The 12,921-nt window shown below is 39.6% G+C and overlaps 1 protein-coding gene across 1 annotated transcript; it reads right to left on the bottom strand.

The window, feature by feature from the left end:
* Nucleotides 1–8,557: 8,557 nt before the first annotated feature.
* LOC311077421 (F-box/LRR-repeat protein 18-like) lies at nucleotides 8,558–11,220 on the bottom strand. The gene is made up of 3 exons (XM_084105878.1): nucleotides 10,431–11,220; nucleotides 9,075–9,293; nucleotides 8,558–8,860 (listed from the first exon to the last, which is right to left on the bottom strand). Exons 1-3 carry the CDS (start codon nucleotides 11,120–11,122, stop codon nucleotides 8,704–8,706), a joined length of 1,068 nt encoding a protein of 355 aa, XP_083962004.1. The 5' UTR covers nucleotides 11,123–11,220; the 3' UTR covers nucleotides 8,558–8,703.
* Between the last annotated feature and the right edge of the window lie 1,701 nt (nucleotides 11,221–12,921).

The following is a 12,921-nucleotide window of genomic DNA, read 5'->3' as shown; positions in this document are numbered from 1 at the left end:
TCCTTGCAGCCTTCCCTCGCTTCCTACAGGGGGTGGAGCTGAGACGAGAGGAAAGGAAACGAGGATGCACAAATAAGAATTGAGAAGCACCCTTAGTCTGCTATGTCACAACACTGGAGAAAAGTTTGCAACTTCCGGTTCACGTGGACTTTAAGGACTACAACAAACGGCTGGTAGGGACTACACGACATTCCTCCCGGGTTAGTGACATCACTTAACCCTAAAATTTACATAAACCCCGCCCCGGGAGCCGTTGCTCGTGTGCAGTCTGGTACAAAACACTCAGGCATGACGGCGTAACGTTACGATTATAACGTAAGACTATAAAAAAATGACAGACGTTAGCTTCAGTAAAGTTAGCTTCATTCATTGAGAGAGAGGTATGACGTCACATGTGGGTTTGTAGTCTTTGTAATTACGTATTTTCACACTGTTATACCTGAACAGTTTTACATCAAACTGTGACTTTCTTGACTTTAAAATGTATCTTTTAAATTGACAAACATCATATGTGTAATTCATCGCACAATTCAAACGAGATCAAAATATTTGTTGTCTCTCGCCATTGACTACCATACAATATTTTTCCGAATTAAAGGAGAAGTTCACTTTCAAAAAAACTTTTGCTGATAATTTACTCACCCCCATGTCATCCAAGATGTCCATGTCTTTCTTTCTTCAGTCGCAAAGAAATTAAGGTTTTTGATGAAAACATTCCAGGATTTCCCCCCCATGTAATGGATTCTATTGGGACCCAAACGGTAGAAGGTCCAAATGACAGTTTAAGTGCAGCTTCAAAGGGCTTTAAACGATACCAGACGATGAATAAGGGTCTTATCTAGCGAAACGATCGGTCATTTCCAAAATAAATAAAAAAGTTTAAGTTTTATAAGCACAAATGTTCGCCTTGCTCTGTTCTGTGATGCGCGTTCGTGACGTCACGTAATACGCAATTACGTTGAAAAGGTCACGCTTTAAAAATTTCTGTCCTGAAGAAAATGTTCTTTTTGGCTTTTTAATATTAAAACACCCAGGATACGCACACGAAATGGGCATTTTAAACGATAAACTGACACAAATACATTCGAAAATGTGTATATGGTCCTCCTTCCGCACATTTGTAAACACGTCAAGCGTGACCTTTTCAACGTAATTGCGTATTACGTGACGTCTTCAACGCGCATCACAGAACAGAGCAAGGCGAGCGTTTGTGCTTATAAAACTTAAACTTTTTTATTTATTTTGGAAATGACCGATCGTTTCGCTAGATAAGACCCTTATTCATCGTCTGGTATCGTTTAAAGCCCTTTGAAGCTGCACTTAAACTGTCATTTGGACCTTCTACCGTTTGGGTCCCAATAGAATCCATTACATGGGGGGAAATCCTGGAATGTTTTCATCAAAAACCTTAATTTCTTTGCGACTGAAGAAAGAAAGACATGGACATCTTGGATGACATGGGGGTGAGTAAATTATCAGCAAAAGTTTTTTTGAAAGTGAACTTCTCCTTTAAGGTCCCATGGTGTTCCACCGGAAGGGGAGGGACTTAGGCTCTCTATAGCAGTGGTTCCCAAACCTGTCCTTCCGGCACCCCAACACAGCACATTTTCTTTGTCTCCCTAATCAAACACACCTGATTCAACTCATCAGCTCATTAACCCATGTGATAATGAGCTGATGAGTTGAATCAGGTGTGTTTGATTAGGGAGACAAAGAAAACGTGCAGTGTTGGGGTGCCGGCAGGACAGGTTTGGGAACCACTGCTCTATAGATTATCAAGACAGAATATGCTAATCAATGACTACAAGATAACTACACATAAGCTACATAAATTCATCAACTAACCATTCAGGAGTTGTGTCTACATGTCACTTCTTCTTGAGTCTCTCCATCTTTCTGACTTCGATTTGAACATAAAAGGCTAAAAGTTTTTGAAATGTTCAGTGCATGTCTGTGTGAGGTAAAAGGACACAAGCTCTTGAAGCTCCGCCCTCTGTGCCGGGAGCAGCAGCTGATTTGCATTTAAAGGAACAGACACAAAAACGGTGTGTTTTTGCTAACCCTCAAAAAGTAACAATTTTAACATGCTATATAAAAATATTTGTGGGGTATTTTGAGCTAAAACGTCACAGAGAATTCGGTTTAACCCTAGCTACAGAACAGTCTAAGCGCAACTCTGAGCTAGAGAAACAGATCAAAGAGCTCCGTGCTAGAATATCTTTGTTGACTAAGAAAGTAAACCGCAACAAAGATGCAGAAAAAACTGATGTGGAAGAAGTTAGTCAGCCTGATAACAATTATCCTGACTTAAAAGCTTTCGTTGAAACAAATGTAGCCATCCAATCAGTAACTGATCAGCCTGTAGATTCAGTGCAGGTTTGTGGGGCTAGGAGAAGATCTCAGGGAACTGAAAGTGTTACTCCGAACTCTTCTGTTGTCCAAATACAAACGGTTGCCAAAACATCTTTAGGTCCTAAGGATATAGATAGACTCTCCCAGAGTTTACCCTCAGCACGTACAAATTTTTCTGAATTTATTAGAGCATTGTTCAGCAAAATGCATCTTTACGACATGTCGTTGCCAGAAGTCACACAGCTGATGTCACAAATTCTAACTGAATCTGAATTCAACAATTTTGAGTCTGCTGTTAGTTCCGAACTGCAACATGTCAGTAAAGGCGATTTGAGAGAAGGTGTTTTGAAAATCCTAAAGAATATCTTAGGACCCAAAATCGATTGGTCGAGAGTTACTAGCTGTGTACAAGAGAAAGAAGAAACTGTGAGTGAATATACTGAGAGGTTCTGTCAGGTAGCGGTAACGTACAGTGGAATAGTGGATGATTCCGAAAGTGTGTTAGCTGACAAAGGAGCTCTAATCCGAATTTGGGCAGATGGTCTTGTAGCTGAGTACAGAACAGCCTTGCCATTCCTAGATATTACGTGGGCTAAAAGAACTCTCAGAAGTAACCTAGAAAGTTTGGCGATTTGGGAAAGAGATTCTGATGTCAAAGAGAGAGTAAGAATTGCAGCAGTTTCTGTTAAGGTCAACTCAGAGAAGCCAAAGAAACGCAAAAGTCCTAGAGAAGCCAGTTGTTCTTACTGTGGCAAGCACGGACATTTTGGAAAAGAATGTAGAAAAAACAAAAATAACTTAAGACAAGTTAACAATGTTATGCAGCTCTTACTACATTTGTTTGCTACTTTAAAGCAACCCCTCCCCTCGTCATTGGACTCGTGGCTAAGCTTTTTGAGGTGTTAACCATTTGGGCTGTGATTGCTTAATCTCCCCAGTAACTCACAACAAAGATGAAAGACTTAGTGACTGTCACAGCCTTTGTTTGGGGGACATTCAGAAAACTCACAGCCTTTAATGTTATGCCATAAAATATTACAATCAGACCTCCATGCTCTATATGATGTCTATTAAGACTGATGTTTCACTGGAGAATGAAAATGTGCCAATTTTCTCACACACTGTACAGTGTGTACACAACACAGGGACAGAATAGGACACGGTTCAGTGAGGGCCCTGGAAAGAACTGACGCAACAGGCGTCGGGGGCCAATCCAGGGTGAAGACAACCTCATAGGCCTTTCCCCATTTAGTCCATCCTTACCTCACTGGTCCATAGGTGTCAAATCAATTAAGAAATAGGGAAAGAATGAAACGACAACAGTAGACTCTGAAAACGATAGAACCAGAGTGTTTAAACTGCTACAACTGTTACAACTGTGTAAGTTCAGAACCTTTAGGGACAGCCCACTGAAATGCCTATAAAGAAACCATGTAAAGTTACATTAGTTAGACTGATTTGGGAAGAACTGCAGCCGCGTCAACGCGAAGTCCTCAATAAAGAATAACTTTGTTTGAACGTGATCCCCAACGTCTCCTGGTCTCTTGCTTCGACGAAGAAAAAGTTTTCAACAGTATGGTGAAGGCTATGTGATGATGTGGGGCTATTTTAATTCCAAAGGCCAAGGGAACTTTATCAGGATGCATAGTATCCTAAAAATTAATTTAAAAAAAATACTTAAAAATAAAAATCTGCCTGCCTCTATGGGAATTTAACATAGGGGTGTACACACTTATGCACCATGTATTTTAAGGAAGAACATTTATTTATTTACGATACATTATTCATTCACAAAGAAAATTGGTGTCCTAAAAGGTTGGATTTTTCCTAATTTTTTAAATTAAGGCATTAAGTTCAATTTCCAAAATATGATTTTTTATTCCTCTTTTTAGTCAACTTTAGCATGGGTGTATTAACTTATGCATTGCACTGTATATGCATATTCAGTGTGTGTGTGTGTGTGTACCTATATATATATATATATATATATATATATAGACTGATTGTATAGCTATATTGACTATATATATATATATAACTATAGACAAATTGTATGCATATTCAGTGTGTGTGTGTGTACCTATATATATATATATATATAAATATATATATATATATAGACTGAATATGCATACAATATAGATTGTTTCACAGCAGCTTCACAATAGTAACAAATTCAAAAGAAACAAGCCAATAGTGTCAATATTCAGCTCAAGTCTCTTCAGTGTTGATTCAGTTCAGTTCCATAACTGTAAAATTCATCAATTGTGCATACATACTGTATATACAGTGTATTTTGTGTTTGTGCACAAACTCCTACTCACTGCACACTGAACAAGCAAATTACACAAGATAGTAGGACATTTTTCTCATCTGTGTGTAGTTTGGTGTGTATGTGGCTAATCATTTTATGTTTGTGTGTAGTTACTACGCAAAAAAAAAAAAAATGTTTGGAAGAGTTAAAATAGTTTTGAATAAAGTTTTGTTTGCTTTTGCAAGAGACATCTGATGGTTTGCATGTTGTGTGTGTGTTTTGTGTGTAGAGTTTCAAGAAATGGAGCCATAGTTTCAGAAATTGTGTGCAAGCAATTTCAAAAAACTGTAAGAAGCGGGAAAAGGGGACAAGAACAAAAGTGGATGAAAAAAACAAGTTATCAACCAACTGGAAAGGCTTCATGAGAGTGGATGAAAACAAAACAGAGCTCTTTCACTTTCTGGCCAGGAACCTTGTGAATAGGTCGACTACCAAACTGTTTCCTCTTGTGGACTCAATGAGAGTGAGAGTGCAATTGACCCTTGCACGCATGAAGAAGCAGATACAAGGATGCTACTCCATGCAGCAGATCCTGCAAGAAAAGGATTTAAAAAGTTCCCCCCTTGCACTGTGGACACAGATGTTTTGGTCCTAGCCATTGCACATGTGTCAGAGCTGGACATTGAGGAGTTGTGGGTGGAATTTGGGACTGGCAAGAACTTCAGATACATACCTGCCCATGAGATTGCCAAGTCTCTGGGTCCTGACAAATTCAAGGCCCTTCGTGTGTTCCATCCCTTCACTTGCTGTAACACAGTCTCTGCATTTGCAACTACGGTCAAGAAGACAGTATGGGATACCTGGAATGCAGATGACGTGTGATGGATTTTTAATAGATAAGATAGTAAACTATCTTTTAAACTAATCATGATTCTAACATCTAAACCTTACTTCCCCTTTTAGGCCTAACATTCTAAATATAAACAATATAAAAAATATACTGTCTACATTGTCTCATGACATATTGAGTAATCAAATGAACTTCTCTATTTTTCTAATGGTTTGGGATCTAAGATTGCTCCTACCTAGTAACAAGTGGGTTTGCATATGAAGAACAAATCAAATTGTAGGGAAACTAGATGTACCGCATGGCGGTACAAAATATGACCGCCGCTCAGGCCTGCACTGGCTTTCCACAAAAATAAATGACGTGGAGTAATTTGGCTGTATTGCGTGTTTATGTATATACCTAAAAAAAGTAGTAGTATGTGCATGTCTGTCTGTGTGTGTGTGTATGTGTGTGTGTTTGTGTATGTGTGTGTCTGTGTGTGTGTGTGTCTGTGCGTGTATGTATGCGTGCGTACATGTGTGTGCGCGTGTGTGTTTGTGTGTGTGTGTCTGTGCATGTGGATTTGTATGTGTGTGTATGGGTGTGTGTCTGTGCGTGTGGATGTCAGTGTGTGTGCATGCTTGCGTTTGTTTGTATTCCTGCATGTGTGTGTGTGACAGTATCATCCTAAACCAGCAACCCTTCGCTCAACACCACCATCTACAGGCCGATGAGTGTACAGTCACTAAATGTGCACATAAATGAATTTATTTTATACCCCCCCATGGATGAAATTCTACGAAACTTAGCATACCCCCAGAGGATGTCAAGTTAATCATACACATGAAATATGGTGTAGTTCTGAACATCTCAACTGAAGATAGGGGCGAAGGACCCTCCCATTCAATTTCTACAAACCTCTACCAAACGGTTGAGGTGCCTGTTGATGGTAAAAGTCAGTTATCTGATTTCGGCATGGGTTTGTTGTGTTTTACTGAAATAAAAAACATTTTTTCCCCAAAAAAGTGGTTTTATCTTGTAGCCCTGGTCTCAGAGTTGTAAAAAAACAATGTTAACAAAATTAAACTCATTCCCACTGTACCTAGTAGAACACTTAAGTAAATGTCCCATTGAAATTAATGGGATTTTATGGATTTAGGTGAAGAAAGTGTACACATAATACATTTTGGTCTGTACCATGAAGAGAAAACTGATTCAACTATATAAACTATATATTTTCTGAAAGCGTAGACTCTCAGGATGTGATCTAACATGGCATGAAACATGTCCCACCCACGTCATTAGTATACTGCCCAAGCATAACACATTGGGTATTGGTAAATCGGGTATATGGCTGATACCTAAAAAAAGTAGTAGTATGTGCATGTCTGTCTGTGTGTGTGTGTGTGTGTATGTGTGTGTGTATGTGTGTGTCTGTGTGTGTGTGTGTGTCTGTGCGTGTATGTATGCGTGCGTACATGTGTGTGCGCGTGTGTGTTTGTGTGTGTGTGTGTCTGTGCATGTGGATTTGTATGTGTGTGTATGGGTGTGTGTCTGTGCGTGTGGATGTCAGTGTGTGTGCATGCTTGCGTTTGTTTGTATTCCTGCATGTGTGTGTGTGACAGTAAGTATCATCCTAAACCAGCAACCCTTCGCTCAACACCACCCCCGGGGACCAAACGAAATTTTTCCGTAAAAGTCTAGTGGGGCTACATGCCCACCAAATTTCATGTTCCCCGGTGTTTCGGTGTCCCTGGTATCGTTGACGGAAAATTCAGTAGATTGACAAAAAAAAAAAAAAAAAAAAAACTTTGACAATCCCTATATGACCGCTTTCGCTAGCTACGCTAGCGGCGGTCATAATTATGTAGGCTAATGTTTTATGTCATTTTTGCCATGCTCCTATTCTATAAAAACTGTTTTCCTTTTGCTGGGATTCTCTCTGAAATTTGTCTAAGATCCTGACATATCAATTTGCACTGACATATCTCCTAAGGCATGTTTATGAAAGCTTCTTAAATGTGAAACCGGGCAAAAAAAAACAAACAAAAAAAAACTTAAAAGGGGGTTGGAACTCTTGATTTTGCTTTCAGATTTCACCAGATTATATAGCTTTTACATTGTATACTCTCTCTCTGTGTTTCCTGCATATTCTTGATAATTTGTCATCAGAAGTTTGTAAGCATTTAGCATCAAATGACACTTTTGACAACCCCTGAAGTTCAGGGATCGAACTTCCTTTGGGAAACATTGCATAAATGTAGTTTTTTTATTGGTTGGTAACATATCTTTTCAAAAACTCCTGAGCTCTAAATGCCGCTCTAGCATATCGTGTGTAGAATGCCAGTGTGTTGTGGTGCGGACTGGTGGAATTGGGTAAAAATAACTTGCCAGCTGAACACGGGCATATCACTTATGTTGGATGTCAACATTCACATTTGCATAAGTCGTTGATTTGAATTCATGGTTGGTTTACAGCCAAATTACAATATTAAACAGACCTATAAGATAATGTTGTTTAACCGGTTTCAGGTAATTGTTCATTATAATTCAACTTGATTTCACTTTATGTTCCTGTTAAAATTTAGTTTGATTCCGTTTTTTGTTTTCATTCCTTGAACTGGTTCAGAGACCTGATACTCAGAAATTAAAAAAGGAAGGAGAAAAAAAAAAAACAGAACTGTGAGGATATTTCCAGATTTTAGAAACAATGTAGCCTATGACTAATGACTTTTTTTCTAAGAAAACCACTTAGACTTCCCTTTATGCTTTTTTGGGGCATAAAACCACAGCCACTGATTCAATGAACTCTTGACACGGACCATATTCTGTAGTGTTTACTCTAAATATTTATACACTAAAACTTTGATGATAAAACATGAAGCCAAAATGTATCATGTGATTTACCATAAAATGGATGTTTCATTTTAAAAATTGTATAATGTGATGCAAGTTCCACAACACTTCAGAAAATGTATTTATCAATGCTTTATTTTTAAGGTTTTAAGATGATATTTCAACCTGTTGAGTTTGTTCATAGCAGCTCTTTAATGGAAAATGATGACCTTATTTAAAGTTGTGATTGTCCTCTTAGCTCAATGATCTCTCAAGTCAAAACAAATGGCTTTCCTGGAATCCTCCAGACTGCAAATATTTTTATTATCAAAGGAGAGTCCCTACAATGCATAATTTCTCTCTCACAAAATAGCACGGGTCAAGCATTGCCAGGTTAATCCACCATGTTTTCTGTTCTCTGATTTTGCTTCAGTCACAGTTGTTGTTTCACAGGCTCTTCAGCGACGCGGCTTTTGAAAAGCGTGATCTCGTCCAGGTGGCAAAGTGGCATTCCTCTGATCACATGGGCCAGGTCCTCGTGCAGTAAAGGGTAAATCACCACACTAAGGGCTGGACGAGATGTTGAAAAACTGCAGGGGGAAAAGAACGAACAGGGGAATATTTGATGTACACCAGGTTCCTGTACAACAAGACAGCAACATAGTGTCAGCCCCATCCGGCCCACATCTGGTACACATGGATTCAACACACACCAGATGTGGGCCTAATCTGGGCCGACACTATGTTGCTGTCTGGGAATTATTCAGGCATTAAGTCTTTATTATTAACAATTAAAACACTAACCTGTCCAGCAGGGTTTTCTGCAGTGTTTTACATGCCACCAGGGTACCTCCCATGAACATGTGGCACATGATGACATCAGTGCAGCTCTGCATGAAGGCCGTCACAGCGGCGGGCTGGAAGGTCCCATGTCGAGAAACCAGACAGACACGCCGCAGCTGCTGACACTGACTGAGCTCTTCAAAAAATGCGGCGTTCGCATTAAAGTACGGCTGCTCCAGCCTGCAGATTTACACATACAGACAGTGAATAAAAGCAGGAGTTACAAGGATAAAATATTCTGCTAAAAATTATATTAATAATTGATAAAGTAATTCTCATTCTAACCAGGGTCCAATTAAAAACTCACCGATGGCAAATGCAGAATGAGTTACAAGCCAGTTAAGCGATAACATTTTTAGGAATAATGCATGATTAACATCTCTTATAAAATAATATTACATTCAATTTTATGAATGCAAGTGCATCAAGAAGATACATATGGTCTACTAAACAAAAGCTATGTGACTGTTGCGTGTCACATTTTACTTTAACCTTCAAGCACACCGAAATAAAATTATGAGAAACAAAATCATGGACAATGTTATTGTGAGAGCTGCCGTTTAGCTGTCTAAAAAAGAGACTGTCTAAAACATAATGGTGAAAGTGTCATAACTGCAGATTTTTTTTTAGGCTGTTCTCATGATCTTTTAAAATTAGACCAAAACATAAATCATTTACCTATGGTAAACATTAGACCTGGCCACTTGGTAAAAACTTATTTTAAATTTTAGATAGGAAAAAAAAAAAACCAGACATTCTGAATTGAGACAGCAATAAACCACAGACTAACTATTGTAAATGTTTAAATCATCTTATGTCCCCATGAGAAACAATTAACATCTGAAAAGGGCTTAAGATATCATAGTGTGTCATCATATGAAATTAATTAAACTTATACTATCACTATTTATTTAATCATTTTTAAATGTATGCACCATTTATCTTAATACTTATCTTAATATTCGTTAGCCTCATAGCATAAGTGCCTAAGTCATTTAGACTTAGGCAATTATTTTTTTATGATTAATGTACCAGATTCATCTAACTGCACAGTTTGCTCCAAATATCCAATGGTAAAAGAACTAAATGACAAAATATATTATTGTAAGGAAATAATACAAAATACAATTTAAACATACAGGATGTACAGCAATCCTGTCAGTATGGTGCTGCCCCCTACTGTTAAGCTGCAGTTGTAATATGAAAGGATTTGTGGCATGACTGGTGAAATGTTATTTTCTTTTTGCTGTGACAAGTCTACATTTAGATTCTTTGCTTAATTTTGTGCATGGAGTGTTGAGTGACGTGTGCGTTCACCTTAAATCCCTGAGTTGTGTGCAGTAGGAAAGAGCCTCCAGCAGGGCCTGCATGTAATTCATGGTCTTTACTGATCCGAGATTTGCCAGCGATAACGAATGAAGGTCCTTGCACCCCTTAAGCACCCCCTTCCCAGTGGGAAAAGTATGGTGGTAGTGCGTGGCGGATAAATTAAGGTGAATAAGATGCGGGCAACATTCAGTAAGTGCTTTGATGCTCTCCGTGTCCATCTCCTCCTCGCTCTTTCCACAGCTCTCGGCGAGAGGTCCTCGGCCACAGCCACGCAGGTTAAGACTCCGTAGGGGTGTGAGGTCACGACCCGCACTAAGCAGAACATGTAGAGGGTTAAACCCTGGAGATGAACAGTGCGAGACATTCAGGTAAACGGGGCAGCCATGCGTTAGGACTCGCCCTAGAATAGCACCATCCAACCATGTACGTGGAAGCTGGAGAGCGCTGACGCTATTTCCCACTGTTGACGCCATGCTCTCCATTAGCGCCGTCATTGCAACCGGCCTTGGCTGTGCGGGTCCTGGCACAGACAGCACCAGTCCTGTAAGACCCTCAGGCACTCTCATACTGAAAACAGCCAAGTAGAGCGCCAACAGAGTACGATTGACTTCACCAGGCGCGAGGCGTGCGGAGAACCAGCGCAGGTTCTGATAGTGCGGGACGCTGCTCTGGCCCACCATCAGCTGCGCACACCCGCCTGCTTCCCTCCAGCCCTCGCTGGCCTCCAGATAGAGGTGAAGGCGTCGCAGGGCACTGCCGCACGGCACCACCCCATAAGAGGGAGTCAACAATGTCTGCTTGAGCTACTAGTTCTAGGAACTCGCACTGCATCGATGACGCTATTGGGGGAACTGTATACTGTATACGTTTATACTTGACGCGCTCACCGTTGTACTATTCTTTGAAACGATAGTGGGCGACTCGAGTAATTGTCCTCTAAACCATCAGGAATCAGCGGTGAGAAGAAGAAAGCTATAGGCTACACACGTGACATGTTTATTTTAGTACACCAATACCACACTACAAAAAGAATTGTGTAAAACCCTGAGATTATTACTCATGACAATAAAACAAAATATATGGATATGAGAATGTGTATACAATATAACTAAATTAACAATCTCTTACATATTTTCTTATTTCACTAAACATTTCATAAAGAATAAAGGTTCATGTTTTATAAAATGTCCACGAAACTTAATGAAATGTTTATTGAAATTAGAAAATATTTAAGAGATTGTTAATTTAGTTGTATAGCCTACATACATGTTTTTTATATCCACATATTTTGTTCTAATGTCACAAGTAATAATATCAGGGTTTACTAGATTTTACACGATTCTTTTTGTATGTGGTATTGGTGGTGATGTACTAAAATAAACATTGTCATGTGTGGACCTTTCTTCTTCTCACCGTTGATTCCTGACAGTTAAGAGGACAATTACTTGAGTCGCCCCCTGACATTTCACAGAATAGTACAACGGCGGGCGTGTTGAGGGCGCGTCTCTCTGAAGATACAGAACATATATATATATACAGTGAGGAAAATAAGTATTTGAACACCCTGCTATTTTGCAAGTTCTCCCACTTGGAAATCATGGAGGGGTCTGAAATTGTCATCGTAGGTGCATGTCTACTGTGAGAGACATAATCTAAAAAAAAAAAAATCCAGAAATCACAATATATGATTTTTTAACTATTTATTTGTATGATACAGCTGCAAATAAGTATTTGAACACCTGTCTATCAGCTAGAATTCTGACCCTCAAAGAACTGTTAGTCTGCCTTTAAAATGTCCACCTCCACTCCATTTATTATCCTAAATTAGAAACACCTGTTTGAGGTCGTTAGCTGCATAAAGACACCTGTCCACCCCATACAATCAGTAAGAATCCAACTACTAACATGGCCAAGACCAAAGAGCTGTCCAAAGACACTAGAGACAAAATTGTATACCTCCACAAGGCTGGAGGGGCTACGGGGAAATTGCCAAGCAGCTTGGTGAAAAAAGGTCCACTGTTGGAGCAATCATTAGAAAATGGGAGAAGCTAAACATGACTGTCAATCTCCCTCGGACTGGGGCTCCATGCAAGATCTCACCTCGTGGGGTCTCAATGATCCTAAGAAAGGTGAGAAATCAGCCCAGAACTACACGGGAGGAGCTGGTCAATGACCTGAAAAGAGCTGGGACCACCGTTTCCAAGGTTACTGTTGGTAATACACTAAGACGTCATGGTTTGAAATCATGCATGGCACGGAAGGTTCCCCTGCTTAAACCAGCACATGTCAAGGCCCGTCTTAAGTTTGCCAATGACCATTTGGATGATCCAGAGGAGTCATGGGAGAAAGTCATGTGGTCAGATCAGACCAAAATAGAACTTTTTGGTCATAATTCCACTAAACGTGTTTGGAGGAAGAAGAATGATGAGTACCATCCCAAGAACACCATCCCTACTGTGAAGCATGGGGGTGGTAGCAT

Source organism: Abramis brama (genome assembly GCF_963993115.1).
Source record: "Abramis brama genome assembly, chromosome: 2".
Lineage (NCBI taxonomy): Eukaryota > Metazoa > Chordata > Actinopteri > Cypriniformes > Leuciscidae > Abramis > Abramis brama.
This window is presented reverse-complemented; position numbering and strand designations above follow the sequence as displayed.